Genomic DNA, 27,471 nt, shown 5'->3' with positions numbered 1-27,471 from the left:
TCTTCAACAACTTAGATACTCTCTTCCATTTTTCATTTCTTGTATTCTGTTGGTTATGCTTGCATTGTAGCACCTGACTATTTACCCAGCTTTTCTATTTCCAGCATCCACTCAGACTGTGTTTTTTATTGTCTCTATTTCAGCTTTTAACCGTTGCACTATATGTATTGTTTCTTCCAATTTTTGCTTTGTCTTTTCCTCCATTTCTCCAATTTTTTGATTCGTTTTTTCTTCCATTTCTTTAAGGGATTTTCTCATATCCTCTTTGAGGGCCTCTGTCATTTTCTTGAAGTTGTTTTTAAGGTCATTCTCTTCTGTTTCATCTTCATTGGGATGTTCATGTCTTGCTGGTGTAGAGTCTCTATATTCTCTCAGTATCATATTGGCTTTTCTGTTGCTGAGTGTTTTTTTATATTGTCTCCTTCCCATCCCTTCCAATGGGCACCGAAGGAGTCTCTTCCTCTCCTGGTGAGTATGGGACCAAGGTTTCCATCTGGTGGGTGCAAGCAGCTCCATTACTCTGGTGACTCTCCTCTTCATGTGGATGTCGGTGGTCCTATTCCTGGGGCCTAGCAATCTGATGGTGGGCTGGACCCTGTTGGGATGGGATCTGTAGTATGCAGTCCCCAGTCCCCAACTGGTTCCAAACAGGGAACTGGAAGGCAGGCCTGAGACAGGCCTAGGCTTTCCTAGTCCTGTGGGTGGAGAAAGGGACTAGGATGCTGGAAGTCTCTGGGAGGGTCGGATTTCGCCGGGATGGGATCCACAGGGTGCAATCCTCAGGCCTCAGGTGGTTCATCAACTAACTTTATTTATAATGCTCCCCCAATACTCTTATGTCATCAGAAACATTTTTTCGTACCTTATACCCTACACTAGCATAGCACTTGCTACATAGTAAGTACCCAATTAATGAGTGTATTAAATGAATGAACTGGGTGTCAGTAGATCTAAGGTCTAATTTCATTTTGATCACTAGCCTGTTAAGTAACTCGAACTAGCCACTTCCCCTATCTGGGATTCATTTTGCCCTGCTCTATGGTGAGATTACAGTGTGCACATTAATTCTTTACATTCTTATAGCTCATAGAAGGTAAGTAATTTGTCCAGTTAAAACTACTACCAAATTAGAAAGCAGCAATTTTACACCCTTCCATTTTATCCCAAATCCCATGTGCCTACTAAATGTAACACTGTACTTCTTAAAATGTGCTGAAATACCATTCTAAGTAGAAACCAGTCCTACTCCTCACTTTCCTTGATAAATATCATCTCATTATTTGATTTCCAAATTTATTGTCTGTTTGTAAATAATATTTTAGTAAATCCTTCCCCAATCATCATAGAACAGACTCATTTATATCCTATATCAAATCTTTGGCCATTCTAGATTTGTTTTATTTGTTTGATACAGGGTCTTACTCTGTGGCCAAGGCTATAAGTGAACTTGCAATCCTGCATCAGCTTCCCAAGTACTAGGATTACAGGAGTGTGCAACTAACTACACCTTATATCTGTCTGTTCTACCTCTTTAGCAAAAAGATTGTGTTTCTTTACTGGTGCTGTTTCTGTTTAGGTCATGTCCCCAAACCTCTAGTTTGTCTACTCTAATCTGCTTTTCATACTGAACCCAAGTAGATGATCTGGAAATATATATTTGACAATGCTTCCTTTCTGCCTAGCAGAGGTAATGTTCATATTCTTAAGTGTGACATTTGGGCCTTAATGACATACCACCAAACTATCATAAATCAATTAAATTGATATCTAGCTTCTCGCATATTTTATAATAAATGCTCAAGACAAACTGAGCTTATTATTTGCTTTTAAAGGATGTTTTGTTTTAAAGTTATCTTTCATTTTTGAAGTTATAATATATTTACATCATTTTCCATTTTCTTTCTTTCATAGCCTCTCTTTCAAATACATCGCCTCCTATTCCATTAATTATTTTTACATTCATATACTCAGTCTTTATCATGGAATATTTTCTTATTAAGCATGATTTTTTTTACTCCTTCAAGCTATTGTTTGTCTGAACAATTTTGATTCATCTGTACCCTCCACCCACTTCTCAGCCAGAGCTCAATAATTAACTCTAAATGATCATTACAATAGTTATAGATAAATGAAAATAAACTAAAACAGTAATTACTTAAGATTTCTTGTCTGGTTAATGTTTGAATGTTCCCATTATCTTATTACAAAAAAAAACAGTTCCAATAAGGTCCCTGTGTTATCATTGGTGAATCCACCTCTCCAATGTCTCCTTTTGCTGAACAGAGACAGTATGCTTAACTACCGAGCTCTAATACAGCTTTATTTACATGTCTGATGTTATTTTTTGTGTGTTACTGAGAATGAAACCTACAACCTTGCACACTCTTAAATTTCTTGGTATTAATGAAGGTGATAACTTCAATAGTAGACATTATTAATCTGGGCATTTGTGGATTGTATCTGGAAGCAGTGAATAACTTAAAGTTAATTTTCAAAATTTTAAATACGTGTGTGGGCTTATTTTTCTAGAAAAAGATTTTCTGGCTGTTATTGTGTTCTTTGAAGCTTTAACCATATTCAAAATCACTTAAAAGCTTATTCTAATGGGCATAGGAAATTATGGATCACAAAGGCCAAAGAAAGAATGTAAATTGGGTATTTGAGGATATCTTTATATGGATGGAGAAAGAAATTAAATTCTGTTAGGCTTGTTAACTTGAAATTTGAGGAACCTTAAAAATTGCTTTTGAAAGAACTACTTGAGAATTAGTTGATGCATTTATTTGGAAAGAGTAAATTATGCAATTGATTGGGCACTCTGTCCTTTTTGAATTGCATCCCCTTGAATAAAGCAGCTTGGCATACTAGAGTTTATTCAGTTGTGTTGGTAAAAGTCAGCTGAAAATCTTAAATTGAACCTCATTTGAATGAGACCTGTGACTCCATACAAATTGGGTGGGGTGGAGACTGTTCTTGTGGGTTGTAGTCAGTCTGTACTATAGTAGTAACAATTTTGAAAATGTGTCCAGATTTTCAAAGTTAAGTATTTATATGTGCATCAAAACAAAATGATTTTGAATCATTTAACTTTCTTCTTTGTACCAACTTTTTTTCAGATGAAACCCAGCGTCAAACTCCTAATGGTACAATCACTAGCAACCTGGATCCCCCCAAGCTACCGCAGCACCTCAAACTACCCATTCAGAAAAGTGGGGAAACTGACCCTGGAAGAAAGTCTCCGAACAGACCTGTTTCTGACTGCCAATCAGAGCCCTGCTCAGAGGTGGATGTGGGGAAGTTGGTATTTAGGATGCAGGATGGAGGGACCAAGGCTACTCCAAAGGCAACCAATGGACCTGTGCCAGGCTCTGGTCCCACAAAGACCCCCTCTTTCCATATAAAGAGACCAGCTCCCCGACCAGTGGCTCACCACAAGGAAGGTAAATGTTTAGGAATCTTATGAGAGGCAGAACTGAACCAAGCTCCTTTCACCTTGGAAACTCTCTAGGGCCAGATGTATATTCCTTCCTTGCTCTCGCCCTCCTTCTCTCCCTCCTGTGACACTTCCTCCCATTCCTTGCTTTTTTAATTATAATTTTTTAAATTAGCTTACGAAGTAATTAATAGGGTTCACTATGAGATTTTAATATACTTTCACTTTAGTTGATTCTCATCCCCCATTCCTTGATTCCCCTTTCTGTGCTGTGTATTTTTACTGTCAGCATTCTCCCTTCCACTTTGTTCTATTGTCTTCCCTACCTGCTCCCTTAGAGCCTCTTTTGCTTCCCAGTCACATGGGTCTCTTTCTAGTTTCCTGTCCTTTTCTCATATTTACTACCACTTGTGTAGGTATATTTTACAGTTGGAACTAAGATATGCATATGAGAGATAATACACTAAAGCTGTCTTTCTGTGCCTGTGTTAACTGGCTTAAAATAATTTGTTTTTATTTTCATCCATTTTCCTGGCGAATTTCATTTTTCTTCACGGACAACTAAAATTCCTTTGTGATAGGTACCACATTTTCATTACCTATTTATGTATTGATGAACATCTGGGCCTAGCTGTTATGAATAGAGATGTAGTGTACATGGATGTACAACAAATAATGTGGCAGGATAGAGAGTGATTTGAGATTATGCTCTAGAGTGGTATAGCTGGGTAAAAAGGAAGTTCTGTTTTTGGGTTTATAGAGGCCTCCACACTACTTTCCATAGTGACTTCATCAGCTTACACTCCTACCAGTAGTATGTAAGTGGTCCTCTTTCCCCATGTTGCTTTCTTGATGCCACTTGTTCTCACTGAGTGAGGTGGGATCTCAACATTGTTTTAATTTGCAATTCTTTGATGGATAGAGATGCTGAACATTTTAAAATATTTTTACTCACCATTTGTAATTCTTCCTTTAAGAAGTATCCTGTCTTAGTCACTGTTCAGTTGCTAAAAAAGAGACACCATCACCAAGACACCTCTTACAAAGAAAGTGTTTAATTGGGGGCTTCCTTACAGGTTCAGAGGTTTAGTTCGTTATCGGCAAGGCAGCATGCAAGCAGACATGGCACTGGCAGAGTAGCTGAGAGTTCTACATCCTGATCCATAAGCAGAGAGGGAGACTGGGCCTGACGAGCTATTTAAACATCAAAGTCCAGCCACAGTGACACGTGTATCTTCCAACAAGGTCACACCTCCTAATCTTTTAAATCCTTTCCAATAGTTCCATACCCTAGTGATTAACATTCAAAAAAATGAGCCCATACGGGTCATTCTTATTCCAAGGACCACAGTGTCTTTTCAGATTGTTGGCCCATATTCTACTTGATAATTGTTTCTTTTAAAGTTCTAAAACTATTTATTATAATTTAATTAATATATATTACATTATTAATATATATTATATTAACTCCTTGTATGTTGTCTAGCTGATAAAGACTTTCCCCCATTCTCTAGACTTTTCATTGTCGTTGTTGTTGTTTGTATACAGAAGCTCTTAAACTCATGTGATCTACTTGTCAATTCTTTCACTATTTCCTGTTCAGGGATTTGTTGTCTGTAGCTACATCCTTAAGTTTTTACCCTTTGTTTCAGTGTTTCCAGTTTAAAATCTAGGTCTTTGATTGATTTTTGAATGATTTTTTGCGCAAGCTGAGTGATATGAAATCTAATTTCCTTATTTTGCACTAGTTATTGAGTTTTACTGGCATTGTTTGTTGAAAGGGCTGTCTTTCCTCCAGCACATGATTCTGACGCTTTCATCAAAACTTAGGTTTCCATAGCCTGTGGATTTATCGCTGGCCTTCTGTTGTGTTCTCTTGGCCTATATGTCTGTTTTGTGCCAATAGCAGTTGTATACAGTATCTCTATAGTGTAATTTGAAGTCAGGTAATGTGATGTCTCTGCTTAGAATTGTTTTGACTCTGTTCTTTCATATTTCCTACACAATTTAGGATTGCTTTTCTGTCTCTATGAATAGTGGATCTCAACATGTAGCCCATCAAGGCCTTGCTCATTATATTCTCCCGTCTCAGCCTCCTGAACCTCCTGAATTCTGGACTTGTAGGCATGCACCACTGCACCTGGCCAGAGATACTTTTAAAGGGAATCTGTTACTGTTTACTAGCATAGTGCTAAAACATGGGTAAAAAATGTGGTGTGGAGTGAGGAACTGGGAAGCAGTACAGTAGAGAAATGCCGGCAATGGAGTTGGTGTGTGAAGTGTGCATGAAGCCTTTCACACTTGCTGAATAGTATCACAGATTGATTTCTAGAGAGGGGAGAGGGGAGAGGGAAGAGATATCTTAGAGTATACATTCAGGCAGAGGGAAGTTAGAGGAAAAGCAAGCCTGTCCAGATAAAGCAGAGGAAAGAAATTCTGCTGTCTGCGGCAGGGCTTAGGACATGCTGACAGAATTGTCTTTGAGCAGTTTAGTAAATGCTGTTTTGTGTGCATGCCAGCAAGATTTCCACAGAGCAACTGACACTTTCTCATTCTCTGGTTTAGTCCTCTAATGCATTTGTATGCTCATGTTATTTTCCGTGTCTGTACCTTGGGTTTTATATCTCTAAAATGGGAAAAAGAATACTTACAAATAATTTTTAGGGTTAAAAGGGACAACAAACAAAATACCTGGCTCATAATCAGGAAATGAAATAATGTTACTCATTTTATCCCTCTGTCCTGTCTTCCCTCCCTACAATTTGCCTCTTATATGGGAGGTAGCCAGAAAAGGCCAGACATCTATGGAGACATCTGCTTCAGTTTAGAAGTCATATATAGATCATCACATTAACCAAGCAGAAAGTTGGGCAACTGCACATCTACCCCCATGGTAAACTTTGCCCTGCCTGTTGTCAAGCCAGAGCCCATCAGCTTAGCACACACAGTAACTTTTAGCCTTCCATCAGTTCTGCCTCCAATATCTTTGGATATACAATCCAATCCTTGTGCCATCCCTTCTGCTGCTTCTCTCACACCCCCATCCTTTGGGCTGCTGGCAGAAGCAGCTGTGATCTAATGGTATCAGTTAATATAAGAACTGATTTGACTTGTCCAGAGTCATCCAGGCTTTCTCAGTCTGAGCTGCAACACTGCCAGATTTTATTTTATTTTTGCTCTTAAATCAGTTAGCAACAAGCTTATTTGGTACAGTTTTCTTAAAGCCTCTGGCCTTCAGCCTTGGCAGAACTGGGATGGGTTGGGTCATGGTAGAGGCCTATGGCCAAATCTCTGGTATAGTTGCGTCTTTAAAGGTTCCCCACCTATCACTTCACCTCTGCTTCCCTCCCTAGTTTCGCTGATGCTCATGGTAAATTCCTGGACACCAGAAGCGCTGTCAGTTAATCAGTTGCTACACATAGTTCCTCCCCTGAGCTGAAGCTGATGATTAACCACATGTGCTAACAAGCAACCTGAATGGCAGGCTTGGGGAGAAAGTTGTCTCTTCTGCTTACCCACTCTACATCAAACAGTTGTTATTCTTTTTCACTTTGTTGTTGAAGATGCATTGTGGTTTCCGTTATTCTAAATACGTCACTGTACTAACCTCTCAGCATCTTTATCCTTTTCACTGATCTAACATGTGAGTGGACTTTGTCATTTTCCACATCCTCCCTGAAATCAATTAGAAATAGCAGAAGCATGGTGCTTGTTAAATGACTTACTTCTGTGACAATCAACTGACTTTGCAATACCCACTATTGTTTCCTGACAGATTTTTTATTCAGGACCTTTTTCTATTCTAGACATGAGCCTGTAGGCTCTCTCTCTTATTTATTGTATGCTTTTATCGTTGGTAAGTGTGTGAGGTAGGTTTTACCCTACCCATATCAAAGAAAGAGTGGCTCAGACATAAAACAAATTGTCCAGAGTCCCTTGGGCTATACGATATAGAGATGTTGCTGGAAACTATATGTTTGAGATGCTTTATAATCAATTTTTAAGATTGTATGTATGTATCATATGTGTGTCTTGTGCCCATGGAAGTCAGAAACAGGTGTTTTGTCCCCTGGGACTGAAGTTAGAGATGGGTGTGAGCTACCATGTGAGTTTTGGAATATATATCTGACTCCTTCACAAGAATAGCAAGTTCTTTTAAACACATAACCATATCTCTAATTCCACAGTCTTTTGTTTTGTTTTTAACCTCAGCCACCACCTTCTTTTCTGTCAGACATTACTTTGGTTATACAAAATTAGCATGTTTGCTTTTGGCCATTTGATGTTGGTGTCTTTTAAATTAATTTTCTAGGTTAACATATGAAGTGATGGATGGTTCAGCTTGCCATCTTCAAGCATACTGTATTGCCACTTATTCCTCTCCTTCTCCATCCGTCCCTGTGCCTCCTCCAACTGGTTCTCTTTCTTCCCCCAGTTGTCCTCCCTTCTATATTCTTTCCTGTTATTTGTATTTCATCATTCTATCACCCACCTCCCTTAAGATCTCTTCCTCCACTTTCCCCACTTTCTGTTTTTGTGACTCTCCACATAGATAAATCCGCCCACGTGTCTATTAAAATCTAGGTTCTACATGTAAGAGAAAACATGTAGTGTTTCCTCAATGCTACCTTCTTTTTTTTCGTTCTGGCCTTACAAAATGTAAGTGTGTAGTTTCAACGAAAAGATTTGGGACTTTTTGGGCGAATGAAGAGGACAGAAGGCTATATGCCTTTTCTTATATTTGTACATTCTTTCAGATATCACCCTATGCAAAAGAAAGGCCAACACTAAAACCCATGATTCTGCCTTCCCATTGTTCATAGTGAGAATGTCCCATAGGCTTTCAGTTCCAGCCCAGTGTGAGTTATGTTCTTGGGTAATAGTGACAGCATTCCCTTAAGAGCAGGGGGTAAGAAGCCCTTCATTCTGCCTGAGGTATAGATATTAAAATAAGTAGCATGCCGCACACAGGGGGCACTGTGACATATGGGTTCAACAGCCTTGTTTTGTTTCTTTCCTCTCTCTGGTGATATGCTCCTGGGCTTGGAGGCAGGATATTTGCAAGACCTTTTTCAGTCACACAGCCATCAATTCTTCACTGAGGTGACTAATGCTATAAGTGGCATTTGTATCTACTCTTGAAAGTATTAGTAACCGACTTGCTCCTGCAGTAATGGGCGTTGCTGGCTATTATCCACATTTTCTTGTTTAGACTTATTATGCTTTAGTAATCTACTGTTTGGTTTTCATTCTCTGCCTTTCCTGGAGTCTAACTCCAATCTGTTCTATAAGGATAATTAATGGCTAAGGGGAAAGAGAGGTTATATGATGAGCATGGAGGAATATCATAGAAAACAAGAGATCATTGTAGAAGACTAGGGGTGAGCTATAATAAGAAACAATCTTCTCGCTGCTCTGTAGCCCAAGGTTGGGTGTGGGTAGTTATAAGGAAAGGTACAAGAAAGTTGTATAAAGTAAAAAACTGGTGACTGTTACAACTCCATAAATCTGCACATGCTAATATCTTTGGTCACTATCATTTGACAGAGGGTGGGAAAGGAAGTAACAAAATATTTTGGAGAGGGCAATCAAGTTTGTAGTGAAACCCATGTTTTGGATCAAGATTCAAAAGAAATTAAAATGATTGAATTTGAATACTATAGACTAGAGAGAATTTATGGTTAAACCCCATTCTCCACTACTTCCCTCGATCTATGTTTTAAATTTGACTCTGTCTCTCCTAGCTATGGGATTTCAGGTAAATCATAACCTCTCTGAACTCTAATATGTATAAGAGGATCATAATTGTGCCCATTGGATTGCTATAACAAAGAAGAATGGCATGTGTATACCTGTCCCATTACAAGTACCTTGTAAATGGAAGGAGTTGTTCAGCTTTGATAGCAAGTTGTTGTAATTAGGTCAGCTTTACTCGTTATTTCCCCCCTATCCAACACCTCCATTACAGACAAGGGGTGTGTGTATGTGCGTACATGCGTGCATGTGTGTGTGTATGTGTGTGTGTGTGTGTGTGTGGGTGTATCTGTGTGTGTGTGTAGGTACGTAGATGTGGTTTATAAAACACCTACTTATATAGTAGAGGCTCAAGAAGTGGCAGATTACAAGACAGGGACATTTGCTTTTCTGTTATTCTAGAGCCTTGGAGAAACCTCAAATGTAAAATACAGGCAGAAGAAAACAGCTCCAAACCACATTTTTTATCTTCAACCTGTCTATACACATGAGAAACACCCAGAAAGAAAAGGGCATTGTGGAGGAAATGGATATAAAGGATTTTTAGCTCTTCTTAATCTAATTCAAGTCTAGTTTGGTCCATGGATCCTCTGACAGTTCTACTCCAGGGTATTCACCCATACCTCTCTTCTTAGAGCAACTATGTTTGGCCCTCTAATGTGACTGCTGTGTCACAGTGCTCTCACTTATTTCCTGTGTCTATGACTTCTCATCCCAGTTAGGCTTTAAGACCCCAGAACGACTATATCAGATCATCTGTATGCTTTCCTTGTTGGACACAAATACCCTCTCAAAATTCCCAGTATATTGAATACTTATTTTAGGTTTCAGAATACCCTCGAAGCTTAGGGGTATTATGCTTTGTGTGTCACACAAAGATCAGCTGGAAGCCTAAAAAGGGAAAGCTTTCCTCACCGTCCTTCTAAAAGACTGAACTGCATTTTTCTTTATTCAATAAATATTTGTTGAATATCTGCCGGTTACACACAGAGCAATTTACTTGTGTCTCTTGGGGATGCAGAGATGAGTCCCACCTGGATCTTGCTCTTAAGTTGCTCCCATTCTAATAGGGGAGAAAGAGCCATGAAAACATAGAGCCAAAGTAGAAGATTCAAAGTACAAGACAATCAGTGCCGTAGGAGCTAGAGAAAGGAACTTGGAGAATATTAAGCTTCCAAAGAGACATGGCACTTAAGTGGATGCAAATTTGGGCATGTGGGAATAGGATAAAGAGCATCTTGGAAAGATGATTAATTGCAAGACATGCACATAGAACAATAAATAATAATGTTTGTCTGGACTGTAGCATATGTGAAGAACCGTGGAAAGTTAGATCAGAAAGGACTGCTGAAACCCAATGGAAGAAGGTAGTGAATGCCAACTTAAGCATTTTGGGTATTGTCTGCAGGCAGCAGGGAGCTATGAAATCTAAATCCATTTCTTGAGAGGTAACAGGAAGGTGGAAGGAAGGAAGAGAGAGACTGATAAAGCAGTTGAGGCTTCCATAGTATTCCCTGAGCAGGACACAAAAGTCAGCAGAGAGAGGTAAAAGTTTACAGACTGATAGCATCTACTGATTCATCTGCAGAAACAGTCCAATCTTCATATTGTACTGGCAGAGAAATGAACTTACACAAGCTAGTTTTAGTATTAAGATGAGAACTCAGGTTTCTTGACTCCTAGTTAGATGATTTCTTTCTATGTCTTGCCAGTTTGACATTGTGGCTTAACTGTGACGGAGACAAATTAGAGGCAAGAAAGAACAACACCGGGGTCTTTAAGCCAAGAAACCTTTTTGCTGCTACTTCAAAGCATGACTTGTAATGAATCATCAAGTTGTAGTTGCATATAAAAAGGACCTAATCAGACAGATAGTTAATGGTGCTTACTTTCCAGGCCCTAGTTAGATTTCCATTTGGATGTGGCTGTAAAGGTAATGATTGAAGTTGTTCTTTCGAGGGTGATGTCTGCGGTCCTTATCCAGAGAAATGAGCCCTAGGATAGGCATGACTTGAGGTAGAAATAGTTTCTGTCTCTGAAAGTGTAGTATCTTTCCTATCAAACTCCCCACTCCAGTAACTAGTAGAAATGGGATAGCACTGTCATCTCTGGTCATCTGTGACCTGCAGTGAGGAAGCCGTGTTGTATGGCTTTCAACTTTATGCTCACACTGCCCATTGTCACATGACCCGGGGAACATTGAAATACTCATGTACAACTCCTAGCCCAGTCGAACTAGGAATGCTGAGGATGGGACCTGGGCACTGTATATTTAAAAATCTTCACATGTTCTAATGTGTAACCAGCGTTAAAATCCATTGATAACCGAAACTACATAGTTTTCAGAAATCACATGCACATGCATATGTTACGGTAAACCTTGAGGTTCCTTTTCATTTTAGAGTGTTTTCCCCAAGGCATAACATTTGTATACAGAACGATGGGCAATCTTAACTCTGAAAACTGTGTAAAAATACAGTGTTAGAGTACTAGGAAAGGAGCTGGTGTTTGATAATACATGCAGCAAGAACTGGAACTGTGTGAGACCCTGGAATTAATTACTATACTGAAAAATCAATCAATAAAAATAAATAGTAACTATTGTTTTACTCATATTTTTACTACTATCATTAGTATTTGCAATTTTATATTCTACAAATAGTGACAACATAGCAGTCACCAGAGAAAGTAGTGGATATGGAAACAGAAGATAAGTATTTCAGTCATTACTCTACCATAATCTAACCATATAGGTAAGGAGTATGTGGATTTACCATTCTGAGTTCCACTTTCCTTCTCCATAAAGTAGAAATGACATGAAGTCTCTATTTTTTTCTTCTCAGTTTACTATGAACATCATCTAGGAGAATGTTTCAAACAGTATAAATTTGTTAGGGAAAAATAAATTGTTTTTGCTTTGATTATTTCGTTCTAATGCAATTGTAAAATATCAGCCTGATACTAAAGTTAATAGCATGTCCATAAATGTAAGACAGAGCCTAGGTGGGGAGATAGAAATTCTATCTGTAAACAGGAATAACATTTTACTCCTTCATCTACCAGTATACTAGTATACTAGTACTATTAGAACCTTACCTTTTCCCTTGAGATTTCTCAGTGGATGATTTTTAAAAAATATGTAGCTCAGATTTGAGCTGGATCTTATAAAACATAATTATGGTGTTTTTATTAATTTTTAAAAATGTCATAATTGCATACAATATTATCATTTGTCCCCCCCCTCCTCCCCACAACTCCTCCTGGATCCCTCCATACTCTCACCCCTTTCAAATTTGTGTCTTCTTTTTTATTTTTATAAAACCTCCTGAGTCTGATTTGTGTGGCTCACATACTCTTGAGTATGGGGGTCATCCACTAGAGTGTGTTTGTCCTACCAGGAGCCATAGTATAAAGAAAACTGACTCTCCATTCCATAGCAGCTATCAGCCATCAGTATTTCCTCAGCTGTATGTGGGCTTACATGCCCATCCCCTCTCCATACTGGAATGTTGACTAGCTTGATCGTATACAGGTTTTGTATATAGCCACAGCTTAGGTGGGCTCATGAGTGCAACAGTCTTGCAACATCCAGAAGACACTGAGTTCTTCTCATAATCTTTCCATTCTTTCTTCTGCAAGGATGCCTGAGCTTTGGGAAGATGAGATATGAAACCATGGGCAACTGTTCTCTACACTTTGACTAGTTGTGAGTTTCTGTGTTAAATGTTATCCATTGAACAAGTAAACTGCTCTGATGATATCTGACAGTTACATTTATATGTGTATATAGAGGAAACAGATTAGAGGCAGTTTGAGTCTATGTCTATCAAAGTGATAGCAGTAGGTTTTAACCATGTATTTGAGGCAATACTTGTAGTATCAGGCATATCTTTTCTCTTGTGGAGATCCTAAATCCAACCAGAAAGTAGTTGGTTACCCCTGTAACATTCATGCAGTATTGCATCCATAAGCGTATCTTTCCAGGCCAGTTGTTATTTTATCATATAGGATTCACAAATAGGCATGACTACTGATAACTTTTCCCCTCAACAGCATTCATATAACCTTCTGGTATTATGAAAGCTAGCCATCAGAGAGAGAAGGCTTCCTGATTGGTGCTAATTTGATTTCTCCATATTCTGTGTCCAAGGTATGTGGTATCTTCAGCAATAGGGTCTTACCATCAAGTTTTTGTGGCCAGCAAAGAGCAATTGCAATGGACTGTGTTGTTTTGGGGTGCCTAAGACACTTCTGATCAACAAATTGAGGGGAGGTATCTCACACCTGGCACCAGGCTTTTTATTTGGTAAACTATAGCTTCTGGAAGGAAGTTTACTCCCTCTTTATGGTGACTCCAATTAAATTACTTTAAGCATTTAGGAATCTTATAAAATAATAGCTCTCCATATAACCTCTTCAGGCATCCCTAGTGCTATGTTTCCCTCTTCCTATACACTCTTAAGAAATGGATATAGTGCAGATGATGAAAGCTCAAGAGTTCATAGAAGGAAAGAAGCAAAATGGTTTAACACCTACTTACCTCAGCTTGTTTTAGACACTGTGTCTATTCTTATAACCACCTTGTGAAAAGATATTGTTACATACCCACCTTGTGAAAAGATATTGTTACATACCCATTTCCCAAATTAGAAAATGATAGTTAAAGAGATTAAATCACTGTTCATGTTCTCACTACTTGGAAGTAGAATAATAAAACCACACATAGAAGTCTTCACAATGTTAGACCCTCTGTACTTTCTCTTATAGCATACAATATAACCAAAAATTAAGATTTGTTTTGATGGGGCGATGAAGAGAACAGTTTTATAGAGTAGACTTGGTAGGTGATGTCTCCTGGTTGTTCCTGTAACAATGATTTAGAGATAGCTTAAAGGAGGTCTTGAACTTATGCTGAGGAGTTTGAACTTAATTCTGTGTGTTTTAGAGCTACTGAGAAGCACTTGAGGAAAAATAAAACTGTAAACTTAAGTAAATCCTATAGAAAGCAGTATTATATAGATGGGATTTATTGTTTTTATTTTTACTTTAAACATCTTACAGAAGAATGGCAATCAAGATCTCCTAATATTAAGCAAATATTAAGATCTACTGCACTTGCATTGTTACACATATGGATATATTAAAATTGTCTTCAATGGGACAGGAGCACTTTTGTGTAGAGTTTTCTTTCCTTCATTAATTGAGACAGAGTCTCACTCTGTAGCTTACATTGGCCTGGAACTTACTGTGTAGATCAACGTAGTCTTGAACTAATGTCAATCCTGCTGCTTTAGACTTCCCAGTGCTGGGATTACACATGTGAGCTACCATGCCCAGCTTTATGGATTCATTTTTACTTTATACTATTTCATATATATATTTTTATCTTGACCCTGTCAAAATTTTGGCAGTTTATATGTAATGTGTATTGGTTAATTGCTTGTAAGATTAGATTACTTGTTTAGCCTTTGTAGTTGTGTCTGATGTTTTGATATTAGAATATGTTTTGTGCCAATTGGTTTTTTTTATCTTGGTTGAATTCCTTTGAGTTTTTTTTCAAAGTGGATTTACTGGAGAAACAAGTATGCATTATTGCCTATGCATGATTTTGTGTTTCATCCAGATTGTTCTAGAATGCTTGATAGGTATCTATATAGAATGAGTTCAATTTATTGTGCCACCAGCAGTATGTGAGTACATCTCTTTTACCTAATCCTGCCTGTACCATTTCATAAAAACTGTATTTTATTTCTTCTGAGTAATCTGTAAGCCAGAAATTTGGAGGTAGGTAGATAAGTTAGGAGTATACTTTAGTACTGAAAGGATCTGGAAATTTTTAGATTTATATTAGTTTTAATTATATGTACATATGTATGTAAATGTGCACTTGAGTGTAGTTGTTCACAGAGTCCAGCAGAAATGTTGAGTCACCTGGATTTGGAGTTACAGGTTGTGTTGCAAGCCTCTTGACATGGGTGTTGGGAACCCAACTTGGGTCCTTTGCAAGAGCAGTAAGTACTTTCACCTGCTAAGTCATTTCTCCACTCTCAGGAGCTGAATTTTAGTGGTGATGAATTTGTAATCTTCAGCTTCTTCATCAATCACCTATGATGTGGCATCAACCACTTACTATGTGGCTAGCACTGTAGTGAAAATGCTAGTACCTAACTTAATCCCTTCAATTTCTGTAAACTAGTGTGTTGCTACTTTGAATCATAAAGCCAAGGAAATGTAGAATTAGGAAATTCATAATAAACATAAGGTACATGAAGGTGTACAATCCAGGTTTAATGTGTAGCCCAGGCTGGCCTCAACTCGCGATCCTCCTGCCTCTGTCTCCTTCAGCAAATCCTGTGTGCACCACCACAACCGGCCAGTCCAGGTTTAAATGCAGGCTTTCTAAAGGTCAGCAGCCAGAAGAGTTTTAAAATCTAAATAAAGAATTGTTAATCAAGAAAAAAGGGAACCAGAGAAGATGGCCCAGCCAACCCCAGTTCACCTAATACTGATGCTTAGTGTTCTATTTGGGTGACTGGTGTTGCTTTCTCTTCTAGGAGATACTGACTGTTTCAGCAAAGTTCGGCCCCCAGGAGAAAAGCAAACAATCATCCGTCCTCCCGTGAGGCCCCCAGACCCTCCTTGCCGGGCCAGTACTTCACAAAAGCCAGAACCAAAGCCAGATACTGTGGCTGGCAATGCAGGGGAAATCCCATCATCTGTGTAAGTAATGTTTTCCCTCAACTTGATGACAGGCCTATGCTGACCATTAGAAGTGCCTTTGGGGTTGCCATCTCTGGTTGCACAGTTCTGGAACATAATTCTTTTCATAATCTAGAAGACTATTCAATGCTGTTCCTGTGTGGAATATTCCATTCACCACCCAAAACTGAGCTATTTCACTATAGATGAAGAATTTTTCACAGAGACCCATTTTTTTCTTAGCTGTCCTATTGTCTCTGGAATAGAAAAATCACTTTCAGTTTTTTGCTCTAGAAATCTTGTCTTTATTTTGTGTTATTGCTACTGTTTTTTAAATAATTTAATGAGCACATTTTTTGTCATTGTACTTGTCCTTGGGGCTTTTTTTCTTTCTTTCTTGCAAGAAAAGGGTACATTTTAAAAAATCTTCCAAAATGCCTCAGGTCCTCTAAAGATCCTCTCGTAGGACAGGGGCAGAGCTAACATCCAGTAGGCCCTCTAATGGCTGGGCAGTGAGATGGGGAGCTAGGGATGAAGTAGAGCCAAGGACACAACTTTGTTTGGCCATAGTCAGCCTGCCTGACCTCTCCTGTGGCCCTCCTCAGACTCTCCTCCTGGACCCTTCTTAGCACATGGCTTCCCGATCCTCCTTTTTCTTGTGTCTTTTATTTCCCGTAATTGCAAAATTAGGGAAAGAACAAAGCTTCCACAACTCCAGCTAATTGGCAAAGCATATTTACAAAGTTCCCTAAACCACAATTTAAAACCCAAGATTGTTTTCATTTACTTTTCAAAAGACTGGTCTGAGTAGGCCACAAACTTTGACCATTCTGGGCCAATATGTTATAAAGGGTCTTACTTGTTGCCTCGGGGTGCCTGTGGCTTCGGAACCATTTATCATTCTGATATTCAAGTTTCGCCTTAATTCTTAGGGCCTGATATTGGTGACCAATCTGGTACAGAGTGTCATGTCCTTTCCATTGGTCCTTGGTTCGCACATGTATTTCCCTGGAGCTCATCAGACTTGGTTGGCTTCTGTTTGCAGGGTTGCATCCAGGACCAGATTCTTTGAAACAGCATCCCGGAAAACTGGAAGGTAAGAGACACAGGAGACAGAAGAGAAGGCAGATGGAAGTTTTGAATAAATGCACCAAGTGCATCTCATCACCTTCTGCTCTTCCCATCTCCTTTTCTGTTTCTCTATAGTTGTTTTCTCCCCCATCTCTCCCTGCTTTCCCACCTCTTTCTCCTGCACTTACTGTAGATTGGCTTCTGTTTCTCATCTGTGTCCTGTCTTTTACTTTTACTTGTCCTTACATGTGCCTCTGCCATTCTCAGTTTCTTTCTGTCACTTTTTGTGTTTCTCTGTCTATGTTCTCTTTATGTCACCCTTCTTGTTCTTCTTAACTCCTGTCTCTATTGTCTCTTTTCTTATTCATTTTTTCACTTCTTTTTTTCTTTCTCCTTCACAGACATACATGTGCATGTACACTGTTGTATGTCCACACATCTTGTCCTAGTTAGGGTTACTGTTTCTGTGATGAAACATCATGAGTAAAATAACTTGGGGAAGGAAGGGTTTATTTGGTTTACACTTACATACTATAGTCTGTCAATGAAGGAAGCCAGGACAGGAACTCAAACAGGGCAGAATCCTGGAGGCAGGAGTTGATGCAGAGGTCATGGAGGGTGCTGCTTACTGGCTTGTTCCTCACGACTTGCTCAGCCTGATTTCTTATAGAACCCAGGACCACCAGCCCATGGCTGGTACCTTCGACAATGGCTGGGCCCTCCCCCATCAGTCACTAATTAAGACAATGATCCACAGACTTTCCTGCAGCCTGCTCTTATGGAGGCATTTTCTCAGTTCAGGCTCCCTCCTCTCAGATGACTATAGCCCATGGGTCAAGTTGATAAAAAATTAGCCAGCACATATCTCAAGATACAGGAAAAAACCCAATGAAGGTATTTTTGTTATTATTTTTCCTCTTTAGATTTCATACTGTATAAGGTCAGCTGACAGAGGCATGTAGAATATAGCATTCTTTTCTCTTAAGACTCAGAGTAAGTGTGGCTCCCATTTTAAAGGTAAACAGTTTCCTCAGTCAATAATTATCAAACTGACTATACATCTAATTCTCTTGAAAAATTGTAAAAAGAAAATAATCCCGAATTCCTGGATTCTACTCTACCCTCACTAAAATTGATCTTTTGAGTGGGGCCTGAGAATCCATTATTTCCTCCTTTTGTTGTTCCCCCTCCCCCAATTTCTTCTCTCTTTTCCTTCTGTTCATCCTTCCTCCTAGTTGTTTTTAAAAATTTTTGAGCGCTGGTACAAACTGTTCAAGCCCTAGGCATTTGGACAAAAGCACCTGGAGTTATGGTTGCTTAGTCTTCAAGGTGTTTGCTGTTTGTTCCATGTGGCTAATCAGAGTTTTTAAATTGTGCTTCCTGGACAAGAACAAGAGTTAACTCTTCTAGGTGGTCAGTTAAAAGCAGAACAATACACCTTTACCACCAATGAGGCCCGGATAGGTTTGACATCCTCTTACAATACCATGGGATCTAATTCACCAGCATGTGATTCCACATGATAAGTTACCATGGTTAGCTTGGCAGCCACAGGCAGCTCTGGATTCATCCAAATTCTGTTTAGACAGTAGCTCATCATTTATTTTACTGTAACAAATGAAAGTGAGGTCAAGTCCCTGATTTCTTTTACCAGGGGCATGAAGATAAAAAGGTTTTGGATTTGGATCTGGGGATTATAGCTCAATGCTAAAGTGTTTGTACATCATACTTGAAGCCTTGGGTTCTTGATAAAGTTGGTTCCTACTTCTTGGCATCCTTTTCCTCTCCCTAGAATAAAGAAATCATTTGAGAAAGTAACACCGGAAAGCTTAAAGGAAATAAACTAGTATGAACAGAAAGAATCAGGCATGTTGAAAAGAAAGCTTTTGGGAAGAGTTAATATGTGAGCTGGAGGGCTTGATCAAATAGAAATATGCAGCAGTATTTGGGGGCTTGAACTGTATCTTAGGATAGGCTGTCAAGGCATCAATAAGGGAATATTTAAGATGCATAAATAAAATTCAGTAGAATTGTTAGTGCAGGCTAACTTTCAGTAGGAAAAACTATTGCCAAACTGATGTTGAGAGCTTAGAAAGATTAGTAACATTGCCAATGATCTGGGACATGTCAGCCAACGCTCAGGGTAGAGTTAGACCAACCACAAGGCCAGAAGACCTTCACCAAAGCAGGCACTTCAGCCTGTGCTATTCTAGCCATTCATTATCTGGTCTTCTAGAACCTAAACTTAATCACATTTAATAGAATATAGGTAAGACTAAACTACACCTTCCTTCGGTAGGTCATCCTGGCTACTTGTAAGTTCTTCTTACTCAGAAGCTGCATAAGAAAAATATCCCTCCCTTCTGGAATCCACCACTCCCATTAGTGTATACACATGCTGACCACTTCAGAAAATGTTACTTGTCATGTGGCTAACCCTTCATATGGTCATTGTTGCCAGCCCCTTCTATCATCTCATATAAAAAATGCTAAGCTGTTTAACCATTGCCTTGCATATTTTAGTTTTCCATTTGCTTACTTGACTAAAATCTGCCATTTTGATAGCATCTGTTCCTCATTCCCTTGCCCTCTTCAACAGTTAAAAAGAAAAACTGGAAGGAAACATTACTAGAGATTTGTCAGGAAGAGAAGGGAGGAGAGAATGTTTTCATAAGGCAATACAGCTTCAAACATGATTAGTGTCCCACTTTGTCTATATTATGGGAGTGAAAAGAAAAAGTGTAGCTGAACGTAACACCAGGACAATAGATTAGAGCCAGACTGCAAAGGTCTTGTATGACATATTAAGGTGTTTGCTCTTTGTATTGTAGTCTGCTGGGGGTAGGTCATGGAAGATATTTAAGTGGTGGTGCACATTCTGAGCTGGCTGAGTTGTAAAAAGATCACCCTGGTGGTAAAGATTGGAAGCAAGGAGACCAATTAGGAAACAAATCCTGCTGTCAAGAGTTGATGAAAGTCCTGACCTAAGGTGTTGCTGTGGGAATGGAATACAAGGACAGATCTGTGATCAGTGCAAACAGACCCTGCCGCCTTTTTTAATGTGAAACATTGTGGAAGTGCTGAGACAGACAAGTCTAACTTGGGTAATTTGGTAGATGGCACAGCAATTAATTATAAAGAAACAGGTTTTGTGAGACATTTGCTCTCAATTTCAAACAGTGACATTGTAGACAGTGTGAGACATCCAGATAGAGATGCCCAGTGAGTAACCTAAGTTAAACTAATTGTCAGGGTGGAGCCTGTGTAGATTTAGTAATAGATATGTTAGGTGCAACCTCTGTATTACAGAACTCTCTCTCTCTCTCTCTCTGTCTCTCTCTCTGTCTCTCTCTGTCTCTGTCTCTCTCTCTCTCTCTCTCTCTCTCTCTCTGTGTATGTGTGTGTGTGTGTGTGTGTGTGTGTCTGTGTGTGTAGCAATTTTGGAAGAAGATTCCAAATATTTGGAGGCAATTGAAACCATGAATAGGAACAAGATAATTTAGGCAACTAGTTATAAGTAGTTTCAAGAGATGGGAGAAAAATAGAAGGCTGTGGATATAATTGTGGGAACCAGCTGTTATGTGGGATGCTCTGGCCACATTGTTGGAGATTTATTCTCGATGATTTTCTCTTTCCCCTAGTTTTCAGCTGAGTAAGTAAGGCTAATGTAGGGCTGACCAACAGGCTGAGAAAAGCTGGTTTAGTTTTTTTTTTAAGACGAAGGAGAATTTGTCCTTTATATAGTACTTCCACTACCTTCTTTCCCTTCTCACCAGTAATGATAATCACAAGATGTAAACTGTGGTCTTAGACCATCTTCTCTATTATATCTAGTCTCCCGTAGTCTAGCACTCAAAAGATTGTTTTAACACCTGAAAGGTGACTTTATGGATAGAAAACTGGATTCTCTAAATCTTACCAGCCCAGAAAAAATGAACTAAAACATCTGAGCAATCAGTCACTAATCAAGTGACTTTTTTGGCATTAGCCTTTTTAGTCCTAATTTCAAGGGCTTCATTGAAATGTCTTTTTTTTGCCCACAGTTCTCAAGGAAAACTTCCTGGAGATGAGAGCTGAGGCCACAGGTATGTTGTTTCTGCCCTTCAGTACAAAACATTCTTCAAATAAGCCCTTTTCATGGCATTTAGGATTTTGAAGACTAGAATACCACACAAGTTCAGAGGGTGGGAACTTATTCATGCCTCATTTCATTACGCTAAAATTACATATCCCTTAACCTTATTTCATTTGTGGAGTTTTTGTATGATTTGAAGTTCTCCCCCAGCTACGTTATTTTAAGATTGCTTTTCAATTGAATTCTTTAGAAATCTCAGGCTAAGCACATTTCCTTTATCAAGTCTCAATTTTTGTTTGTAAAATGAGATGATGGAGCTTTCTGACTCTTCCATCCTTTGAGTCTATAAGGAAACCAGCGACCTCCCTTTTGATACAGCAAATGTCAAAGTGTCTATCGTGGGACTTCATTCCTTCAGACCAAGTCATGATTTCAGATCTTCCCACCTGAACCATCGCCTTTGGTCCTTTATGTTGTTTTAGTGCACAGAACTTTCATATCCACGATCTCATTTGATCCACATCACATGCCAGAAGTAAGGAGGACACTATGTGTTCTAACTCAACAAACAAAGGAACTTAAGTTCAGAGGGGATAAGTGGCTTGCTAAGGTTACAGGAGACTTGGGGGTCAGGGAAATGTCTTTCTCTGCGTAGAACTTTTGATTGCTTGGTTATCAGATCTCTGGCATGACATGAACCAATATGCACATTAATGAGGTCCAAGTATCTGGAGTTTGGCTTGCCATGGGCTTCTCAGCCCTCTATTTTTTCTTGTCACTGCCAGTCCTCCATGGCCTAGAGATAGATAAGCCACTCCTTATCAGCCTTAAAAATGAAGGCCTGGTAAAAGGAAGTTTGGAGATACTGAAAGGACCATAAAGGTAGTGGCTAACTTGCAGGGGAGTGGAGTGGGGCGGCACTCTCAGAAGTTCTAGTATCAGGATTTCGCTTCCCCTATCCATAGATTTTTAGGGATTGGAGGTGGGGTCAAAGGCACAACCTCTAGTCCTAATTATAGCAGCCTTGAGCCTGTTTCTTGGGCTCTGAAGAATAATGTCCCCTTTTCACATTAGGTACCAGTTACATGGTAAGTAGCTAGAGAGACCCCACTTCTCAATACCTGTTAAATATTCACCCAGGCCTACCTAACTCGCTACTTTTTTCTTTCCTTTTTTAGGTTTGAAAGGACTTGGCCTTGAGGGACCCTTTCGAGGTTGTAAAAGGGTCTACTTCAGACCCTTGTGAGCTATTTGGTAGTGAAGAGCAGCTCATTTCTGGCCTTGTACCTTCAGTGTCTGGGAAGTCATAAAATAAGGAGCACATGTCTTAGACATGTGTTTGTTTCTCCTTTGAATGCTGTCTTCACCTTCCCAGAATGTCTGCTGTGAGCCGTTCCTAGGACACTGGATGGCTGGATTCTCTTAAGCTCCAAACTCTACTGAAGTGAAATTACCCATTGACCTGTATTGAATAGGGGAACCTAGTTTTCCCTACTTCTCTGAACTTACTGTTTCCTCAAAGGTCATCGGACTCTGAATGATTCAGGGTTAAAGACTGATCTTAGGGGTGTCTCACTCTGATCTAAAGGCCACTTGAGTTGGGGCCATTGTTTACCGTATTTGGAAGGGAGGAGGGATGTTAGCTGAACTTTGGAAAATGTGTCATGTCTCTTCCTGAGGATATGAACACTGACTAGTACCAGATTGGCACTATGGTACCATGATGTGTTAATGAAATCTGGTGGGGCCAGACTGCATGAATGATTCCCACCCAGTGTCTTTCCCCAGGATGGATTTAGGAAGGTAGCCTTTCTGCTTTTGCCTCCAGCCTCTGAGGACAAATCTGCTAAGCATGTTTTGCATGTCAAAGCCTAGGCCTGTCTGGATTTTCCTTTTGCCTACTTCACCCAATAGCTTCCTTTCCAACAATCAACAAATAAAACAAAACAGAAAACGTTTCTGTAAAAAAGGGTCAAATGTTAGGAAACATTTTTAAGACTGACTGAATCCAAGGAATTGTTGCCATTGCTTCTTATTTGCCTCTAGCTTACATGCTCTTTTATTTCCTGAAAAACAAGCAAACAAACACAACTACAAACAAACAAAACCAGATCATAGCCAAGTGCCTGTGGATTCTGGAACTCCATGATGCCCCCAAGATGACATACACAGTTCCATGAAGGTACTGCCTTTTCTGAGCAGATGGTTCATAACATTCTACTGGATTTCAAATGGGACTGCAACCCAATAAAGGTTAAGAACCACAGCCCTTGAGATAAAAGACTCTTTACAGCCCATAAAGGGTTGAATTAGAAGGAACTTTCAAACGCATTTATACTAACAACAGCTTAGTTTACATGAAGAGCAAGTTAGCAACCACAAGAGGACGAGATCCCAGGTGTCTGAGCTCCTACATAAGGTTCTTTTTAGTACAGCACATTTCTCTAGCAAGGGACCTTGTAGGTGGTGGCTTTAATGGCTCTTTGGGGAGGTATTGGCTTTTATCCTGTTTCTTGAGCCTCTCATATTTGCCAGCAAGTAGAAACTTACAAGATGTAAGCCTCTGGTCCTTTCATTACTGCTGGAGTCATTTAAAGTGCACTAACGTAAAAGGCTTGCAGAAGTATGAAATCTGAGGAATAGACACTTTTGAGCCCTGTTTTTCAGATTGTTGGTGCTTCTGTTTCTGTGCAGATGCCTGGGGCACGGCCTCTGAGGCTTGCAGGGCTCTTATTGAGCTCTGGTCTTAGAGCTCTATCATCTTTGTTAATGAGGGAAAAGCAAGTATATGTGTAGAACTTGGTCACAGGAGTGGGTTAGTAGGGTTTCAGAATGATGAAAGATTATAAAGACAGTTCGAATCTTGTTTGCCTGTGGTGAAATACCCTGGTAAACACTAAAAATATTAGAATATTATTGACAGACAGGGAAAGACTGGAATCTCAATGGAAGAAGTATATCTAGAAACTTTACTGTGTTACCTCGGACATGGATGAAAAGTCAGCTGGGAAAGGTGAGGCCATCAATTTTGGAGGTCAGGGAGCAGTTGATGGGGCAGTTCTACCTCTGCATCAACTCCATTTGGAGAAAGAAACAAGTATCTCCTTTGACAATCTGCTTTAAAGAACAAAATTTCTGTGGTGAAGCATATGCCATGATTGGCATGGCCTATGCTCAAAAGAGGGGATCTGGAGACGTGATATGTGAGTAGTAACTGAGGAATATTAGCAGCAACCCTAACAAGTAGGTGAGAGAACTGTTTTAAGTCGATAGGGACAGCAAAAGTGCTACCACTTATTAAGCACCCACTGAGTACGAGGTACTTCCAATAACTAATCTTTCAACCTTGTAACAATCGTGGAAGTACTCTTTTTGTACAGATTAAGAAGGTACTCAGGTGTGGTGTTACTGGCTCTAGTACACAGACATAGTGACCATTAGAAGTGTGGTTTCCATCCAAACCTCTCTGAGTGTGTACCCTGTGCAGTTTTCCCTATGGCTTTCAGAGGCAGGTATTTAAACAGAGGGCACATTACTGGAGGTGGGTTGACTCTTGACTCCCGTGTGCCTAACTGACAAGGAAAGGACAGCAGTGAGGGGAAAGAAGCAGGGCGAGTTCACTTCAAAAGGGAGTGGGTTTTCTTTTCGCTCTGAGCTGATCCAATTCATAATATGTTTTAAAAGATCATGCAACCTCACTTTGTGCAGTGAAGAATTCCTTACAGTCGGCCTCTGTGAATTATTTGCCTGAGTCATTTTCCAAAGATATAGGGTCCTTCCAGGTGTTGTTGTGCTTCCTTGTACACCACTACCTGTCATGTGTACAGTTTCATCCAGAAGGCTGTTAATACCCACACATGCAGCTTGAGGAGCAGGAAAGTTCTCTGTGCCTTTGTGGAATTTGATGCCCTGGGGTCATATCCCTACAGAGTTTTTCTGCAGTGAAAGCAAAAATCAGGGAGTCATTTAATAAAAGAGACCTCATTGAATTTTTATATTTCAAGTTCAAAAGAGGTGTTATGGGGTATCCAGCTACCACAGGACAAAACTAAGTGTCATAGAAGAGTACTTCGGAAGTAGTGGGCTACAATAGGGAAGCATCCTTCCCTTTTCAAGACATTCCTCAATTCTGTATTAATGACAAACATGTAAAGGAAGTAATTCTGCAACTCACAAAATAATTGCTTTTGAGAGAACATAGATCAGCAAAGCTGTTATCAAAGAAGCAGCAGACAGTTGACCTTGACACATTAGAAGCCTATAAAAGCTTTAGGAGCAACAGCAACAGAAAATCCAGAGTGAAGCAAGATAATTTGACCAGATATTGCCAGTGAAGAAAAAAGGCTTAATTTTCATAGGAACACTGCCTGTTTTGAGCTATGTGTGTGAAATCAGAGAAAAGTGAGATCCATGAGCTCATTCATGTGCTTTTTCAATTAACTGTGCAGATTCTCTTGTATAAATGCCCTCCATCTGCAGTCTCATCATGGAAATAATATTTCAGCATATCAGAAATGATGATCCACCCACTCTACCACATATGTTGTTTTGTAAAAAAACCTGAAGACAACTCAGCACAAAATTCTTTTGAACCCAAGAGTCTTAATCTAGTCTTTTCTTTGCAGCATAGTCTTTGCCATTCTCTCAGGTCTCATAGCATCAATCAGTGATAGCTGGCAATTCTGTCTTGTAGATAATGAAATTTGACTCTCTTCTTTTCTCTCCTCTTCCTCTCTCCGTCATGTCTGTCTCCCCCCTTTCAGTCTCTCTATAATACCCCTTTAAAGAACAGACCTCTTCCCACTTACACACTCTCTCTTGCATCCTCTCTTATCTCTTACTCCCCTTACCTTACTCTCTGTCAGGTCTGTCTCCCCACTTTCAGTCTCCCTATAATAAACTATGGTTAATGTGCAAAAAAGATAAGGAAATTTGAGGCCCAAGGAGGTGACAGTGACTTGTCCATCAGAAGACCCTAAAAACATAAAAATCCAAGCTTGTAAACTACAGATGGCTTTCTCTTGACCACACTGTCCCAAAGTAGTAGTGAAAATGAATCCCAGGGCTAGAGAGATGTCTCAGCAGTTAAAAGTACTTGTATTAAGTTCCCAGCACCCTTATGGCAACTCACAACCATCTATAAGTGTATACCATGGGATCTAATGCCCCTTCTGATGTGAAGAAGTACATGCAGACACAATACCCATATACATAAAATTCGTAAATAAAAAAAATCTTCAAATGGAAATAAACGCCAAATGTGACTGGGGATGTTTAGAAATGGAATTAATAAAAACATCAGTTTCAACATTAGCATTACCTGGAGACTTGTTAGAAATGCAGATTCTTAGGATCCACCCTAGACATCTGGAATATGAAATCTGTATTTTAACAAGACCCTAGAAGAGATTTCTATGCATATTAAATTTTTTGAGAAACACTTGACTTAGTCTGATCTTATCTGATGAGAGTCCATAATGTCCTGTTTTTTGCTTTGGTTTGCACATGGCCTGTAACTGTGTTGACAAGTGAATGAAGTTCCTCTATGTCCAAGAATAGCAGAGCGAGTCTGGGGAATAAGCAAATTGAAAGTTACTTGGCTGTCAGACTGTGCAACGGAAGCAGTAGAAAGATAGCATGTGGCAGTTGGAAGGAACCTTTCAAGAGCTCTGTGGTCAAGACTTAGCTTTGTTCCTTCCTCTCCGGGATGCTGAGCATGTCATTCACATTGTCTACCTTTTCAGCTTTTATGCTCAGGCCGTGATGTAATGAAAGTGGACAACTCTGCTGGTCTTTGGCCAGGTTATCATCTTCATTTCACATGAGAAAGGCAACAGTGGGTGGAAATTTTAATAATAGCAAAACATTATTAACAGAAATTGCAAATACTAGGAGGAGCATAGCTAGTTAACTGACTCGAAATTAGTTAATTTTCAGATTAAAATGTAACAAAGAATGCAGAGTTCTGAGATTCAGCTGCTTCAGGCCACATACTCGATGAATCAACTAATATTGTGGCTAAGGCTTTTCTTGCATGACATAATAAAAACAAGATTCCTTGCCTCAGGCTTTTTGGGGGAATGGTGTGGCACTGGGAGAAACTTACAACGGGGAATTTGTTGCTTCGCATCATCTGCTACTTACCTCTCCAGGTGAGTCTAATTCTCATAGTTTGAGAGTCACTGGCTACAAGGCAACTTCTTACAGATAGAGAAAAAAAACTCAGAGGGGAAAAAGGACTTGCCTAAGGTTACACATCATGGCCAAGGGTAGAAACTAGGTGTTGATAATACCAGCATACAGGACTTTCCTTGGATGATCTGTTTGTCAGAGTCTAGTTTAGACAACTGCTCCCAAAAGCAATCCATTCACGCAGAAAACTGCTATAGTTGTCATCCGGGAGTTTTGTTTCTGTCATATACCAACAGACATTGCTTTT

The 27,471-nt window shown here is 39.5% G+C and overlaps 1 protein-coding gene across 2 annotated transcripts in view; it reads left to right on the top strand.

Annotated features, from left to right (window-relative positions):
* Ophn1 (oligophrenin 1) overlaps positions 1-26,472 on the top strand; it is a 326,237-nt gene extending 299,765 nt beyond the window's left edge. For both annotated transcript variants that reach the window (XM_040744230.1, XM_040744229.1), the window contains 5 exons: positions 3,117-3,440; positions 15,742-15,907; positions 16,932-16,982; positions 21,001-21,042; positions 22,211-26,472. In XM_040744230.1, coding sequence (XP_040600164.1) covers positions 3,117-3,440; positions 15,742-15,907; positions 16,932-16,982; positions 21,001-21,034 — 575 coding nt within the window. In that variant the 3' untranslated portion in view covers positions 21,035-21,042; positions 22,211-26,472. The remainder of the gene's footprint in view (positions 1-3,116; positions 3,441-15,741; positions 15,908-16,931; positions 16,983-21,000; positions 21,043-22,210) is intronic.
* The last annotated feature ends 999 nt before the right edge of the window (positions 26,473-27,471 follow it).

This window comes from Mesocricetus auratus, unplaced genomic scaffold, assembly GCF_017639785.1.
Source record: "Mesocricetus auratus isolate SY011 unplaced genomic scaffold, BCM_Maur_2.0 Super-Scaffold_100003, whole genome shotgun sequence".
NCBI lineage: Eukaryota > Metazoa > Chordata > Mammalia > Rodentia > Cricetidae > Mesocricetus > Mesocricetus auratus.
The sequence above is the reverse complement of the archived record's forward strand: the minus strand, read 5'-3'. Positions and strand labels throughout refer to the sequence as shown.